At 34.0% G+C, this 17,175-nt stretch overlaps 1 protein-coding gene across 9 annotated transcripts; it reads left to right on the top strand.

Annotated features, from left to right (window-relative positions):
- The first annotated feature begins 1,155 nt into the window (after positions 1-1,155).
- LOC18431886 (CBL-interacting protein kinase 24) lies at positions 1,156-15,548 on the top strand. 9 transcript variants are annotated; one of them, XM_006842000.4, is made up of 15 exons: positions 1,156-1,301; positions 1,895-2,097; positions 3,949-4,011; positions 4,175-4,246; positions 5,073-5,180; positions 5,265-5,339; positions 5,434-5,487; positions 9,526-9,651; positions 11,200-11,289; positions 11,738-11,863; positions 12,196-12,315; positions 13,410-13,526; positions 14,324-14,380; positions 14,490-14,564; positions 15,336-15,548. In XM_006842000.4, the coding sequence occupies exons 2-15, from the start codon at positions 1,945-1,947 to the stop codon at positions 15,426-15,428; spliced, it is 1,329 nt and encodes a 442-aa protein (XP_006842063.1). In that variant the 5' UTR covers positions 1,156-1,301; positions 1,895-1,944; the 3' UTR covers positions 15,429-15,548. The 9 variants fall into 9 exon arrangements, with proteins under 9 accessions (XP_006842063.1, XP_088724517.1, XP_011622470.1 ...); XM_088868391.1 differs by having other exon boundaries at positions 14,303-14,380; XM_020665835.2 differs by having other exon boundaries at positions 1,231-1,665.
- The last annotated feature ends 1,627 nt before the right edge of the window (positions 15,549-17,175 follow it).

Below are 17,175 nucleotides of genomic sequence, written 5' to 3'. Positions count from 1 at the left end.
ATATATATTTGTATCATATATAACATATAATATAATATTTATTATAATATAATATAAGATATTTATATAATATATAATATAATAATATAATAATATAAATATTACATACAATATAAATATATATTATATATAATATATAATATTATAATATTATAATCTAAATATTATATATAATATAATAAAAATAATTCAATCGTCTTGCTTTAATGATTTTTGGTGGGAATTATACCACATCGAAGGATGAGCGTTGCTCTGTTATCTATAAATATATGTGTAATAAATGTTGCATTGTGCATGTGGAAAAGTGATGGGGCTGACATGTGAGGTAAGTTACCATGTGTGGAGGATTTTTAGTTGCCATAACTCGTGATTCACTATTGAGAATTGTCCGGTTCTCTCTGGACACGGACGATACCAGCTCGAGTTGCAGACGATTCCCTAGTCGAACCAGGCGAGTCCGGCTCGACTCGGCGAGTTTTCGAACCCTGGTTCGACGAACTAAAGATCATAAGCTTTGCTCGGACATAATGAATATTTTACTCCTCCAACACATTTTTATGAGACGGCCGATTCAATTGTAGAAATGCACCTCTCTCCATAATCCTTAATCCATTTGGATTTTGATCTTACTTTTTTTGAATATATAATCTTTAGTATAGGGAGAATTAGTATGTAAATGCATATAACTTGTACATATTTGATGTGATTGGTAATTTGATTTTGATGAGATGATATCCGACAACAATGTCACTTACTAATTAAAACAGTATAACATGTTGAGATACAACTCGGCCTATGATATTTTATCCTTTTTGCTTCTTACCAAAATTGAATTGTCATATTAAATTTCAAGAACTCAAATTACAAAATTCTATTTTTTTTAAATATGATTATGATGCTAAGTATAACCCCAAAAATTTGAGAAATTTGCCAATATGCACTTAGGATACTAACTATTTAACATTTTACCTATTTGTTTTGATTTAATATCAATTTTTAATTTTGAGTTGGAATAGTAAAAAAAAGGATAAAATATTTAATAGTTGTAAAATAAAGTGTATTTCGATAAAATTCTTTCAAAAGTTGTAAAATGAAGTGTATTTCGATAAAATTCTTCTAAAATTTTATATTGATGATAATATGAATAGTGTACTCATGCGGGAGCACACCGTGTACGCTGTGAGTCTAAACTCCCTGAGATAGGATGATCATATAAAGTTCCATTCATTTATGTTTACAGAGACTCTCTCTGCTCCTCAGACAAAATGAGGCATTGAGCTTTTCTTTTTCTTTTTTGTTTGGTAATAATTTATTTTCCTTTAACAATTTAATTAGTTAATAATTTTCTCTTTTCCAAGAGTCCCTGCTTAATGGTCTTTATTTGTTCACTGGTTTGAATTATCTTTTTTGGTGTTATTTGTTTGGATTCAGAAAGCCAAATTCAACACTTCAATTTTGTTCGTTTCTCTTTATTCAGAAAGATAAGTTAAAATTTAGGGTTTTGCATTTTGTTATCGTCTCTCTCAATTCAGCAACGGTGGCTTTTTTTCCACGTGCCTTTGTTTTCTAATTATACCTGATTTTCGTTATATTTAAGAGTCCATTTTTTTTTTTCATCTTCTCCTATTTAGATAGATTCTCTTTGGGATTCAGTGGGTTCAATAGGTTGGTGCTTTTTTTTTTTTCTTTCGGGTTTGGTTTTTCAGATCATTTATAGGCAGATTCCTAATTGATATGAGATTTTTCATTGAAGAAATGCTTGTGACTTCTCGTTGGAAATCAGTAGAATGATTAGTTTCATGACTCAGTTTCTCTTCCTTTTTACTGTAAGTAGATTATAGGCCATCAAGAGTGCTGAATTCTGAATATTCTTGATTTGTTTTGAATTTTTCAGAGGATTTTTCATTGAAAAATGTGAATGATTGAGTTATTGCAAAAATACTGATGAGGAAGGTTGGGAAATATGAGGTGGGGCGCACCATTGGTGAGGGGACTTTTGCAAAGGTGAAGTTTGCTCAGAACACAGAGACAGGGGAGAACGTAGCCATGAAAGTTATGGCTAAATCCACCATTCTCAGGCACAAGATGGTGGATCAGGTTTGCTCTCTCTTTAAATGTTTTTATGTTTATTCCCATTCTCCACCATTTTTTTTACTTAGTGATGATGTGCTTCTTAAGAATATAATATTTGAGGTTCTGAACGCTAGGAAGCTGATCGGATACTTATATCATTGCATTGTATGGATGATTTGGAAAGTCCTTCGATTGAAATTTGGATGATGTATGCTTAGTTTTGTGCTTGTTTTGTTTAATTTTTCTTTTAAGTGGTTGGGTCTTCAACGGTTTAGAGTAACGAGCAGGTAAATTTGTCAACTGCATGCTAATAAAGAAATTGAAGTTGGTTAGTGCAAATTGGAACTTGTTAACATGGCTCCAAAGTTGACAAATCACATGCCTCTTCTTCTTCAAAGAGGGAAATTATATACCACTTGATTTTATATACCACTTGATTTGTATGTTTTTATTTGAGTTGTTCCTTCTCCCTTCTCACTTCCCCCTTTCATGTTTAGCTATCAGAATAACTAGAGAATGACCAAAATACTTATTTGTTATCAAATTCCATTTTAATTAATCGTGGTCATGTGTGTCTTCTAGCACTATGGTTGATCATGGAGTTTTTTTTTTTTGAAAAAAAACTATTTAGCTTGCATTCAGTTGGTTTTTGAATATGGGAGACTTTGTATTAGAAGCTCATACTATGGGGTTTAGCCTTTCTGGCTTCCTGGTTTATGCATGAGAGATGAAGCACTGCAGTTTGAGTTCCATCCTCCACTTTATCAACTCAAATAACAAAAATATGTTATGAAAGATAATTTAGGACCGTTTGTGTACTCCTGTTATCCATGAGAGTCAGAAAAGCTCATTTCGGTTTAGCTGCAATGGCAGAAGCTCAAATTGAAAAAAAAATCACCCATATCATTGCTCTTCTCCATATGCAAAATTGGATGGGATGTGGGAATTAATAGTCTGCATTCTAGACCGGTTCATCAGGTCTTTCACTAGAAAAGTCAGGATGCTAGTCTTAAAAATTTAAACTGAGAACATCCCACTCAAACGTCCTCTTAATTAGAGGAGTTCCTGAAGTAAATGGATAACTCAAGGCCATATTTGTGTAACATGAGTTTTATTCATAACATCAAATAGGCTATAGATAGATAATGCGGTTTTACGTTAACAGAAGCTTTGGGAACTAAACTTACTGATAGATTGTAATTTAATCATGTTGGGTAATCACGGAGAAGTGGCTTGCGTTTATTGCCTTGGCAGGCATTTGACATGCGGCTTGTGCCTGTGACATTAACTAAATATGGTAATATGACTTTATAGCATTTGCACTTCTTCCAATAAATTAGAGGTGGCCCAAGGATTATAAAATCAGTCAGAAAAGCAGTCATATGGATATCTCATTGTGGTCCACATTGGAATATGGCAGGGTTTAGAAGCACCATATGATTTGGGAGCAGTAGTCAATTGTCTAAAGGAGCCAGTCTGGTGGCCCCATATGAATAAAAAATGGTGATTGTTTAAATGCTGCTATTCTTCTGGTAAATTTATTCTTTTCATATAGCAACATTGTAGGAATGTTTGCATGGGTCTGAAAGGACAAATAGAATTTCATTATTGGGCAGCCTTGAATGCTTCACCTTTTGCTTCTCAGTTTTATTTTGGCGGGTTTTGATATGGATTTGGATTCTGATGCATATTCAGCTTTCCCAAGGAATGACTACATATGAACATTCATATTGTTATATTATATTTGTGGAAATCACCATAGGACATACACAACCATTTTCCTTGATGGTTGTCGTTTATGTCTTTTAATATATTAGGGATTTCTCTGCCATGCTGTTCAAATGTTGTCTAATTACATTCCTACTCTCTGCCCAGATTAAGAGAGAAATATCCATAATGAAGCTTGTTAGGCATCCAAACATAATCAGGCTGCGTGAGGTATGACAACCTTATTTCTCCTTGAATACGTGGCTTATTTATTGAAGCAATATTCAATCAGATCTTACTTGTAGTGTGTAGGAATTTTAATTGTATTGAATTTTTTCAGGAAAATATTATCATCTTGATGGAAAAATGATAAGTTTATTATTTGATTTTTCAGGTTCTTGCCAGCCGAACAAAGATATATATTATTTTGGAGTTCATCACTGGAGGGGAACTGTTTGATAAAATAGTGAGTCTTCATCTATGATATGAATTAGCTCATATATCTATACTGTTTTCTTTTTTTTTTCCAATAATTTTTTGGAATCTTATGTAGAGGAACTGCTTGTGATTACTTTTCATGGCACTAAGGCAGTAACTGTGACTCACCAAAATCAGTCAATATTATGATTTTGTGGTCTGATTTGATTAATATTGGAGGCTGTGCATACTTTGTTATGCAATGTCACGTTGTGTGGAGTCATAAGTTTTTCTGGATAAACATCTTTTTCTTTTGAGACAAATTACATCTGGACTAAGAATCATGTGGGTCTTCAATAACATGTGATGTCATTTGTATGTTTCATTTAGAAAATTAGCGATCATCTCAAGCTTCTTGCTTTCAGAGTGGTTGAGACTGGCATATACACTGGTCTTTGCCCCCTGCTTTGGACTGTAAATGAGATATTTTTCTCATTCAGTATGAATATCTTTGTCCTGCATGCTGGGTAGGGAGGTGAAGACATTTAAATTACAAGCTAAAATGTTATTTGGTTTGGTTATTTTGGTATGATCTGAAGTCTGGACTTCTGTAGTTTAACTGACATCAATGAAGCTGTTAAGTCACTTTGTTGATGTACTTCTTGTTGAAAGTTTTATTCGCCTATGTGAAGGTGATCGAGAGGTTTTGGTTGGTGCCAGTACTTTTCTAATAGAAATGGTTCTTTAATATCCTTCCTATTGCTTCCTTTCCTCCACTCATGGTTGGATGCCTTCCCTCCCTATTTGTATTTTTCACAACATAATGTTTGGCTATTGTACTTGTTGTCACCTTTTCTTCAATTATATGAATACAGGTTGATCAATGTAAGCTTAGTGAAAGGGAGTCTCGGCGTTATTTTCAACAGCTTATTGATGCGGTCGATTACTGCCACAGTAAAGGAGTCTTCCACAGAGATTTGAAGGTATTTTTGCAGTTGCAGTTATGTCTATTTCTCCTTTAGGTACCTTATGATTCATTCCTCTGATGGTCTGGGTTGTGTGTATAGCCCGAAAATCTTCTTCTTGATGCTCAAGGAAATTTGAAGATTTCTGATTTTGGCCTTAGTGCATTACCTCAGCAAGTAAGAAGTCTTATCTTGTCTCTGTTAAGAGTGCGTTCAGCTATAATTACGACCATGCCATTTTTTATTTATTTTTTGTTGTGTTCATGTGCAGGGGGTTGACCTCCTTCACACAACCTGTGGTACGCCAAATTATGTTGCTCCTGAGGTATTGTTTTCCACTTATATTCCCTAACCACCCAAAGCAAAGTTTTTTTGAAGCCCATTTCTCAGATGGTAATCCTCAACCATTTTCAAAGCTAACAGCAGGGTTGGGGACTGCAATTTACCTAGTGCCCATCACTAGCTAATCCAACCTAATTAATTGGAGACTAGAACTAAATCCTAATGTCTTAACGACGCCCTCCTTATGGATGAGCAACTGCCAATTATGATATTGGAAAGAAGTCCCACTGGTTTTTTTCCCCTTGTCATTATTGGCAGGTTATCCATCCCGCTCATGTATTTGGAAGCCGGATAGTAGGCAGCAGGAAGAGCCCCTATTATTCATGATCATATCTCACAATTAAATACAGGCAATATCTTGATAGTGTTATTGTTTGTGCAGAGCTAGAAGAATATCATTTAACTTGTAGTGTACCATTTTATTTTGTTATCAGAATGACTTTACTGAAGGTTAATCCTGTTTAGTTTCACTGAGGTGTGTTCTTATGACTTTGTAATGGAATCTATGTGATTTGCTGTGCATTTAATGCATTCTTTTATGGAAGCTTGGGTGATATGCACAAAAAACAGCTTGTCTTCCACATTTATTCTGAACCTTGAACCAAAGGAGCTTAATATACAAAAACTTCTCTACAAGCTTTCATTCTTGTGCAAGTTGTAGAAATAGAGCTTTGACATTGTGATTGAGAGTATGTGCCCACGCATATATATTTATATATATATAATGTACCCGAATATTTTATCCAAAGTCCACAGCATAATACAACATCCAGTCCTGCTTTTTCTCCAGCCCAAATCCCATATAAATCAGCCTCCTCTTCTACCAAGTCAGTATATCTTGACAATGCTTATATTGCTGATATTATTATTGATGAAAAACATGTTCATATCAACCCAAATAAATTAGCTCCCCTATATCTTCAAAACCATTTAAGTCCTCTTAATGGCATCAAGACTAGAGAATGGTATGAGTTTGTTTTAATGGAAACAGGTTTAGTTTCAATTGTCCATTTTTTTTTGAAATTCAGAAGGAGCATTTTTAAGACCGAAAGGTATAACATTCCATTCAAATTGGCCGAATGGTACATTAAATGCTGTTTTGTATTTATCTTCCTCTTTAATTTGTATTTGCCAGAATCCTAACTTCATATCAAATTTAGAAAAGATGACTGCATTTGCAAGTCTGTCTAATAAATCTTTTTTATTCGAAATTGGATATCTAATCCATTGTAAAACTTTATTAAGAGGTTTATAAAGGCTGAGCAACTCCAAGGAGATTGACTAGGTCTTATAAGTTTTTTCTATACTAAATCTTCTATTTCTGTTTTACATGTTTGTAATAATTCAGTGTTCATTTGAATTGGTCGAGCTTTTGTAGGGATTTTCTTTTCATCAAAATCAGGCTCAGATGGTAATCCAATAATATGTTGTTTCCGATTCCAAAATGCATTAGGTAATTCATTACAAATTTCTTTTCAATTAAATTTTTAAGTGTTTGTATTTTGTGAATTACTTCAGAGGTTTGTAATTTTTCACTTATGATTTTATGTTTTATTTCTGTTTGTAAAGAGAATAGAAACTTCTCTTTTTGTTTGATCAAAAAAATATTTTACATGAAATAAATTGACCAAAATATCCCTGAAAAGTTTCAAGGGTATTTTGGTCAAATTTTCTTTACGAAATATTTTTTTTATATTTTTATTAGGTGCTCCTCACTAAGATGTACATGCTCCAAATTTCAGATCATCTCGATTTGTAGAAAGAAAAAAAAAATGAAACAGTACTGGACAATCGTGATCGTGCGATGAACTTTCGACGATGATGAGGATAGACGAAATCACTGTTCATTTTTGCCTATAGGCGTTGGGAAGACTTTTCCATATATATATATCGCAGCGAGCGTACCCAGTAGTTTTATTCGTGCCGTCTTCTTCACTTCTAAAATGCGGGCTTTGACAAGACTTGGCTACCACTGGCTGCTTTGCTTGTTGGTGAACGAACAAAACCTAGAAGACGGTCGTCTCAACAGAAGGAGGACCTGCAACGGTAGAGACGGCAGATACTAAGGAGCCTCTTCTTGTTCCTACCCGTCTGTTATGAGTCCGGGAAGCCCCTTAAATAAATAGAGAAGGGCGGCAAGCAAGGCTTCCGCAAGAGCCTCCCCCCTCTTCTCGGTCAAGATAGATGGGAAGGAGATGAACATAAATAGTCAGCCTCCTTATTTATGTATGTTCACCTTTGTTTCAGGGCGGGGCTGGGCTGCCCTTATATATATATATATAGAGAAAAGATCTTGTCAGCCCATGGGCTGATGGAATAGTGTAAGCCAACATCCTAGATTGAATTTAGGCTGATCAGACGGTCATGATCGTATTTCGTATTTTAATTTTAATTTTTTTACAAATTGAAATCATATGAAATTTGGGACATCCATTCTTCGCATCAAGGCACATCTAATAAAAATATTAAAAAAATTATTCACAAAAATTAAATTGATCAAAATACCCTTGAAAGTTTCAGGGGTTGGTTCATTTAAGTTTTTTGAATTATGTTTTTAATATTTTTATTTGATTTGCCTATTTTTTAAGAATAGACGCTCAAAATTCCAAGTGATTTGGATTTGTAGAAAAAAATTAAAATTTATTTTGAGTAAGGTTAACTATTTTCTGTAATTAGGAAAATAACAGTTTGAAAATTTGACAGAAAATTTTCAGATTTGGAAATCAAATACTGTAGCTGAAATTCAAATACAAAATACAATCATAACCTTTAGATCGACCCATATTTGACCTAGGCCATTGAGAGTTTACTATAGCCGTTAGTTAGCGGGCTGACCTCAGACTCTCCCATATATATATATAGGGATAATCTAAACTTCACAACCCCTCAAATTACAAAGGTTAAAGATAGAGAGAGTTGTGAAGGGTGGATTTATTAATTTTATAGTCTATATTAAAAAAAAAATACTTTTTGTCATATCTTCATCATTAAGTAAGAGCACTTTTGTAAATATTACTACGAGACAAAGGGTACTTTTATCATCTTTATAAATGGTAAAGTTGAAATTTTTACTAAAAGACAATGGCACTTTACAAATAAAATTCCAAGACACTAACTTCCAAAATGCCATTGAACTTTTGTAAAAATTTCAAATTTTCCCTTGCTTAAGGGTTAAGTTACCTATTAAAATATTTTTTTAAACAAAAAGTAATCATCTTTTTGATAAATACACTCATCACAACCCCTTCTAACTTTCACTTTTGTATTTTGAGGGGTTGTTAACTCTAGACAAACCCCTATATATATATATATTTTAGGTATGTGTTCTTAAAAAATATCTTAATCTAGTAAAAATATCAAAAAAATAATTTACAAGAAATAAATTGATCAAAATACCCCTGAAATGTTTCCGGGGTATTTTGATCAATTTATTTTTTGCGAATTATGTTTTAAATATTTTTATTAGGTGTGCCTTGATGAGAAGAATGGAGGCCTAAAATTTCAAGGTATGTAGATTTGTATAAAAAAAAACTAAAATTCAAACACGAAATGAAGTTGTGACTATCAGATCGGCCCAGATTCAATCTGGGACGTTGAGCTCATATGTTCATACGAGCTAATAGGCTAATCTCAGTATTTTTCTATATATATATATATATATATATATAGAGAGAGAGAGAGAGAGAGAGAGAAAGAGAGAGAGAGTATTGTTTGAATCTTGAATCTCTTTGTTTATAATCGTTACTTCACAATGATCGCATGCACAAAGCTTAAATATTGTTTGAATCTTGAACGTCTTGGTTTATGATTATAGCTTCACAAGGCTTAAATATATTTCTTGTTAATCTGCTCATCACTTACGTGATCTATACATGCAAACATGGTATAAGTTATTGCTATTCATATCAAAACATTATATATTGGTTTTGGTATATGTTTATCAGCTCATGGAATACGGTTAGACTGCACATGTCATTTGGGTTTTGTGTCTTGTCTGTTTTCTAAACAAAGTCAATCACAGGTACTCAGCCACAATGGTTACAATGGTGCTGCTGCAGATGTTTGGTCATGTGGGGTCATCCTTTATGTTTTAATGGCGGGATATCGTCCATTTGATGAGACTGATCTTGCAAACTTGTATAGAAAGGTAATTTCCTTCTAATCTAGGAGATTGGTTAATGGTGAGATTCACTATATCATTATATTTTTCTTTGCCCAAGCTTTGTCATATGATGAAGAAACTGCTTATTCTTTTTTACACTGTTATTAAAGTAAACTTGATGTGCATTTTATTATTGGTTATGGAATACTTGTTTCTGAGGCTATGTTTTGCACCTTTTTGAGGCTATGTTTCTCACCCAGGATCTTAGCATGTTTGATGTAGATTCCTCATCTGTTTTAACTTGGGAAAAAATTTGCACAGCGGTCTACTATGATCAGTATTCAAAAAATTAAAACTTGAGTTAGGCCCATACTGAGAGAAATCGGCTCATTGTGTCAACTCCCCAATTTTTTACATTTTTGCATAGGGAAAACCTACGATAGGTAATTTATGAGAAATAGAGAGAAAAATCTTTTAGATGTTTTAAACTTGAATTTGAAGTTTGGAATCCTAGAAAATGAGAGTCAGACAAGTCAAATGAGTTTTTCATCCACTTGAAACTCGGTTAAGTTGATGAAAATCTTGGTCCTTATATCACCATTTTAGTTTTTTAGCTTGGAAGCCAAGTTTTTCTGCGTGTTTGTCAAGGTGAAGGTTAGATAAGTAAAATGCAGGGAAACAACTGCAATGATGTTCTCATTTATCCGTGTACCTGGCCTTCTAGAAAAAGAAAAGTTCAACTGAGTCCCTAAATCGGACAGATGAATACAATGTTGTAGTCAATGACAAAGAATGCACCAAATCTAATGGCTCCTACAGTTTAATCTTAAACTAGGGATCTTGTATACAGATCTATGCATAAGTCACAAAGAAATGAAAATGAAAATACGAAGTTATTTCATATTCTAAATAACAAGCAACACACTCAATTTCAGTCATAATTCTAATCAATGATTTACACTGAGTTAGAAGTGAATTTCAACAGGGTTAATCTAATGAACAAATTGTAAGGGGTTGTTGATTCAGCACTATTTAATTTCAATTATGGCTGCATAGTTGGGATGTAAGGGGTGCTTAAATACAAATCAACCTTAATTATGGAAATGAGGTTGAAATTTCTTAATTTCGGTTATGTAGTTGATATCTCTTGCAAACTTCATTCACCTTCTTTTATCTCAAGTAGGGGTGGCCGGGGGCTAGCCCGAACCTGGGCATGGCCCAATTTTTTCATAAGCTCATAAAATCAACATTTTCTTACATCTATAAAAGGCCCAACCTGGCCTGGCCCGATTTTTTAGGTTCAGGCCTCGTAGGCAAGATTTTGGCCCAGGTTCGGGCCCGTCTTACATGTTGTTGTGATGGATTTGGGCCTGGTTTTACCCGGCCCGCTAATAGCCCTAATCTCAAGATAGAAGGTCATTATCATGCACAAACCACCTGTTGATGGCAGCTTTCCTTGTTATGTGCGCGGTTAATCTTTTTCTTTTTTTTTGGTATCTTTCCAAATCCAAATATGGAAGAAATGAAAAAGTGCATCGTGTATCTTATGTTAAATGTTGGGTAATTTAATCATGCTGTTGATCTTTTTTGCAGATCAATGTTGCAGATTTTTCTTGTCCATCTTGGTTCTCTGCTGGAGCTAGGTCCTTGATACATAGAATTTTGGATCCAGATCCTGAAAGTGTTAGTACTTATACCCCAATTCTTTATCTGTGTGTGTCCTTCATTGCTTGTTTCTCTGTGTTTGTAAGCTTTAAGAAAACCAGATTGTTGGATGAACATGCAGATTTATGAGCCCTTCTCCAAGATAGATGCATATCTGTCTTTTTCTTTTCCTTTTTACCTTTCCTTTTATAACCTCAACTACAGTTATAGTTCTAGCCGATGGTGCAGGGATACTTCAAATGGGTTCTGTATCATACTTAAGCACATGTGAAATTGCAATAAAATGATGTTATATCTGTGATGATGTAGTTACCATGCATCACAGGTTATAGCTTGGATGTTTGGTAGATTGAGAACTAAGTTAGGAAATGTATGTTCACACCTTTCTGGCTGCTTTTGGCACTTCATAGCTTGCGTTCTGTAATTGCTATCTTATTATTATTATTGTTATTATTTTTGGTTACAGCGGATAACTATTCAAGCAATCAGAAATGATCCATGGTTCAGGAAAAATTATGTTCCAGTTAGGCATGGCGGCGAATATGAGGATGTTAATTTGGATGATGTGCATGCTGTTTTCAATGATATCGAGGTATTTAGCTACTTATCTTTAGTTTTCTGTACTAGTTATAGTCAAGATCCAAAGAAGCTAGCATTCTGTAAGAGTATAAGTGTGAGGCTGCAGTGGTGTCACTTGGCTGCAGACTGTCATAGCTAAACACTACTGAGGCATACTTGTGGAACCTCCTAAGAGGGCACAATATACTAGTTCGACTTGTTTCTGCATTATGCCATCGAATGGTTTTCCGTAAACCAATTTGAAATGTGGAATCTGCATTCTACGTCTGTTCTGCATATAGTGTTGTTTTATACCAGTCCCATGTCAAGTTTGCTTGTGCTGATCAGGACTTGAGGTTTTGGCAGGATCAATACGTTAGTGAACAGAAGGAAGATAATGACATGGGCCCATTGATTATGAATGCTTTTGAGATGATTACTCTCTCTCAAGGATTGAACCTTTCAGCCCTATTTGATAGGCGACAGGTACAACTTATGAATCTAGCCAACTTAAGAATTTACCATGTCTGCTTTTGTGTGCACCCCTCCTCTTTAATTCCTTTACACAACGTGGAAATTTATTTCTTCACTCATTTATATCAACTATAAATGGAGTTGAAGCTTCTTTGCTCATTTGTGAAAGACTCAGTATTGGCAATACTTTCTATATCTGTAGTAATTTGTCAATTGATTGCTTGGTAATGGTTTTATTTCTTCAACATCAACTATAAAGCTTTTTTGCACATTTGTGAAAGGCATTGGCATTACTCACTATATCTGTAGTAATCTGTCAACTGGCTGCAGTCCTCAACACTTTAACCAGTCATGCTGAAGCCTGAATCCTAACTTGGCAAGTTTTCTTGTTATTTGCATGAGTTCCAAATACTTTGTAAGAGTACTTTGTGTCTTTGACTTTTTCTTTTCTAAAGTTATTTGATGAGGCAACCTAACATTTATTTTCCCAACCTCCTACATAAGAGACGTACAGAATTACTGTTTCTATAAATGACCTTGTAATAGGATTGTTTTCTTTTATGACATTTGTGTTAATCATTAAAACTTAAGAGGAATCATTATCTTAATTGCTGCTATTATTTTTTATTATTTATTTTATGAAAAGCTAGCTCAGATTGATACTTAATGTGTTAGTTTCCCATAATATTGCATGCATTTCTGTTTCTAGCAACTTTAACACTTGTAATTGACAAATATTTTTCCTTTCTTAGCCTGCTTAGTATTTTCCTTTTTCTTGGCATATGCTTAACGTTTACTGTTTCTTTGCGCCTCCTCATTACAGCACATCTCAACCTTCCATCTTAATGTACAGTTTAACTCAAAACAATGTGAAGGATTACTACATTTCTATGAAGCCTGATATGTTTCTATGTACTTGCTCGTCTTTGATTGATTGCACTATTACTTTTACGAGTTTCTTGGAAGGGCATATGAGTGTTGGCTTATGCCTGTTGTTGTGACATTATTCTGTTTGGTCTTGGAAGGCCCTAGGAATAATTTTACTGAATAGACGACTTCTTTGTTGTCTTCTTTCTTTGGTGATTCTAAGACACTGTCCATGACAGGATTATGTTAAACGACAAACACGGTTCGTTTCTCGAAAACCTGCAAAAGTAATCATATCAACTATGGAAGCTGTTGCGGAATATATGGGTCTTAAAGTCCACTCTCGTAATTACAAGGTATTTTTCATATAGAGAGTGCTCTCTAATCCCATATTGTTCCTTCTACAACAATAGGGTATCCTAGCTCTTTCTAGGTATTGCCCATACACCTTCCTCCATCTTTAAAATTAAGAAACCTCTCTTCTATTTTGAAGATCAATATTGTTTTAATATTTCTTACTTATCTCTCACTCTCTCTATGGAAGCATAAGATCTTTTTATTGAAAATCATTAATTTACAGAACTAAAACAATAACAATACATAGAAAATATTAAAAAGGGTGAAAAGTTAAAATATGCAAAATTTTGAATTTTATCATCCATCTTATTTCCAAAATATGCATTAGTATAAAGAAAAAATAGTTTGCTGTGTCCCTACTTGTGAAGAGGCACATCTGAGAGATTGAGCTTTCCTAGAGGTGGTGATACGAGATATATGCCTGAATTTATCTTTTTGTGTGGTAGTGCATGAAAAAAATGGCTTACCCCATTCTATGATGATGTGTGAAGGGAATGAGAATAAGAAAGTAAAACAAGCTTGCTGGAACGGCTGTCCGAACTTTTTATAGATAATCAACACGTATTATTTGATAATAATTCCTTAGAAAAACTACTGGTGTTTTTTACTTTGGTTTGTGTTATTTGTTCTCTGTCTTGAATTTGTTTTATATGATGGGGCTGCTTGGTGTTAGCTCTGTTCCTCATTCTTCATCCATACATGACCTAACTTTCATAACAAAGAAAAAGGTAGTTAATACATATTCACCTTTTAACACCTCTCTTTGTATTGATAGCTTGCTTCACATGGTTTGCAGATGAGACTTGAAGGAATATCTGCAAATAACACTGGACAGTTTGCAGTTGCACTTGAGGTAGCATACCATTGTGAAATGCTAAAATTTCATTATATTCAAGGTGCCTGATTGAATCAATCTGGATGGTTATCAAAAATTGAGAACCTAATTACTTTTATATGTGCAGGTTTTTGAAGTGGCACCCTCCCTCTTCATGGTGGATGTTCGAAAGGCTGCTGGTGACACTCTTGAGTATCATAAGGTTTGCCTTGCCTGTCCTTGAAACCTCCATTACTATTCATCTTCTGAGTTTTTGTGTGCTAGATGCTTACCTTTTTTTTTAAAAGAAAATTTCTTTTCATGCTCAAGCCTTCAAACTTGGTTGTTTTCTATTCTTAATCCACCGAACAATTACAAGAATAACCAATGTTGATCTAACAAGCAAGAACTCCACTCAAAACATTTAATGTCCGATACATTGGTTAATGGGCAAGCTTTTTGTGTTTCAAAAAATAATGTTTCAAAAAGTAAATATTCTCCAAAAAGAAAGAAAGAGAGAAAAGTAATGTTTTAAGATTGAATAAAGACATGTCCAATTTTTAGAGGGTGAGATCAAAGCAGTAGCGAAGTCAAAATTCAAACTTTCTCTTTTGAAAATATTCATTTAGTGATTTTTAGGTGGTTCCCAACATTTCAGATTGACAAGACCCTCCCAAGTAGGTCTTCTGCCCCAAGGAGTAGGTGTATAATAAATGCTTCAACAGGAGCATGGTATATGTGCTCTATAATTTTTGTATCTTAGTTATAGCGATCTGATTTTTTATTAGATGGCTGGGAGTTAGCTGACAATAATGCCACATTAATTATGGTTTGACTGAAACAATTGACACTAGTCAGTATATTGTTCTTCGCTCACTCTAGCTGTCTAATTAAGATCATACAGTCATTAATTTCTAGTCCCTTATGATGAGACACAAAGATTTGACATTACACTTGTTGACTGGCTAAATGTTGGTAAAATCTATTCTTGCAGTTCTATAAGAACTTCTGTAGCAAGATTGAGCACATCATATGGAAGCCATCGGACTCAACAACAAAATCTGGTTCTCTTAGAACAAGTTGCTGATTTGTTTTGTGATGCAAAACTATACATTACTGTAGGGGGACGGAGAGGGTTTGGTTGGTTGAGATTGTATGGAATATATAATCAATCTATTGATCATATTTATGTATAGCATTTTCTCAAGCTTGTGATTGCATTTCCTTTTGTATTTAAAGCTCGAGGTAAGGTGTACAGGCCCCAGCCTAGAAATAATACATTGTTGTAAGTGTTGTATTTTATAGGGTTCTTGTGTCTTTTTTTTTACCCTTCCATCTTAGTGACCTATCTGCCTTTTTGTATTTCTAGTGGTTCTCACTTGAAATCATTTTATTTTGAATTAATGTCTCATATTGTTTCCCTCATGCCCTAAATGTGTTGCGTGGATTATGTGTGAGCGAATTTCATGAAACCCTTACAATTAGAAACACACTCATGAGAGAGAGAGAGAGAGAGAGAGAGAGAGAGAGAACATATTTTTATCAATTTGCTCGAATGGACTGCAGGGATCTTGGATAACATTTCACCTAAAAGAGATTGCATGAGATCTCAGTATCTAATGTGTTATTAGATTCAGACTAGAGGAGAGAACACTTAAATTCCATGCAAAACTGGGAATTGCTATTCTCACACATGTTTTTGTTATCCCTGCCAAAATAGACGCCACTCTGACCCATGTTTTTATCATATAAAAGTATACATTGAGTATTTATTTGGTACTGTATGCTATGAGATCATTTATTTTTGGTACAAGAAGGTCACAATCATTTTTAGCCATTGGATATGATATCCATTACATTGAAGTATCATAACATTCGAGAAATTTTATTTTGGACATTGTGTTCAGTCAATGACATATCTTCAACCACCTAATTTTACATTTAATGGTCAATAATGATTGTCATCCTCCTTGTATGAAAAATAAGTGGTCTCATTGTAATTTATATATGGTTTTTATGAGGCCATGTAGAAATGAGTCACCTCTTAAAAGTATGTTTTTGAGATGATTTTTTGACTTAATTTTTAAGGACATGTGATCGTTAACATGGATATCATGAATATGAAAAAATAAATGAATTTTGAAAATTAAAAATAGTAATTCTATTAAGAAAACATTTGGACCGTTAGTTTCAATTGTTTTTAGATAGATTAGTTTCAATTGTTTTTAGATAGACCACCTATTTGTATCCATCTTTAAGATAGATGTTTTATTCTTTGGGATCGCATATTGTGGAAATGCAGTCCAGCATGCATCAAACAATTATCCTAATTTATAGTTAGTATAAGAGTCATAATAATCTTACTTACTCCAAAAAAATAAGAGTCATAATAATCTTCAACTGTAGTATAAGAAATTAGTTGTTTGGCGGCTGACTATTAGCTGTGCTTGAAATTAAAAAAGGTTTTTCTCAAATTTTGTGACAAACCCCTAGCCATCTGATTTCACATCAGATAGGTAGTAGTGATTGTGACCTCGTGCTAAAGATAAATGATCTTGTAGTATACGACTTTCATTTTCTTTTTTGTTTTTTTGGGTAAGTTAGTGGGGGAGATGGCCCCCTACCTGTTTTTCATCAATGGTAATAGAAAAATAGAACAACTCATAAACTTACAACCCTACAATAGGGCATTTGCACAACATCATGAAGTGCTGAGAGGGAAATACAATCAGGCGGTCTAATGTGCCAAATGGTAGCATCAAAAAAAAACCATGGCCTTTTTAGCGAGAGTATGGCCACCATATTGGCATCACGGTAGATATGTGTGATGTGTC

This window comes from Amborella trichopoda, chromosome 5 (assembly GCF_054954075.1).
Source record: "Amborella trichopoda isolate Santa Cruz 75 chromosome 5, AtrichopodaSantaCruz75HAP2 v2.0, whole genome shotgun sequence".
Taxonomy (NCBI): Eukaryota; Viridiplantae; Streptophyta; class Magnoliopsida; order Amborellales; family Amborellaceae; genus Amborella; species Amborella trichopoda.
Note: the sequence above shows the minus strand (reverse complement) of the source record. Positions and strands in the feature narration are given on the sequence as shown.

Bases quoted from the DNA above. Each gene is read 5' to 3' on its own strand.
- LOC18431886 (XM_088868391.1), top strand. From the start codon at position 1,945: ATGAGGAAGGTTGGGAAATATGAGGTGGGGCGCACCATTGGTGAGGGG. The intron at 5,181-5,264 runs GTATTTTTGCAG...TTGTGTGTATAG, and splicing joins TCTTCCACAGAGATTTGAAG to CCCGAAAATCTTCTTCTTGA. The intron at 5,488-9,525 runs GTATTGTTTTCC...AGTCAATCACAG, and splicing joins CAAATTATGTTGCTCCTGAG to GTACTCAGCCACAATGGTTA.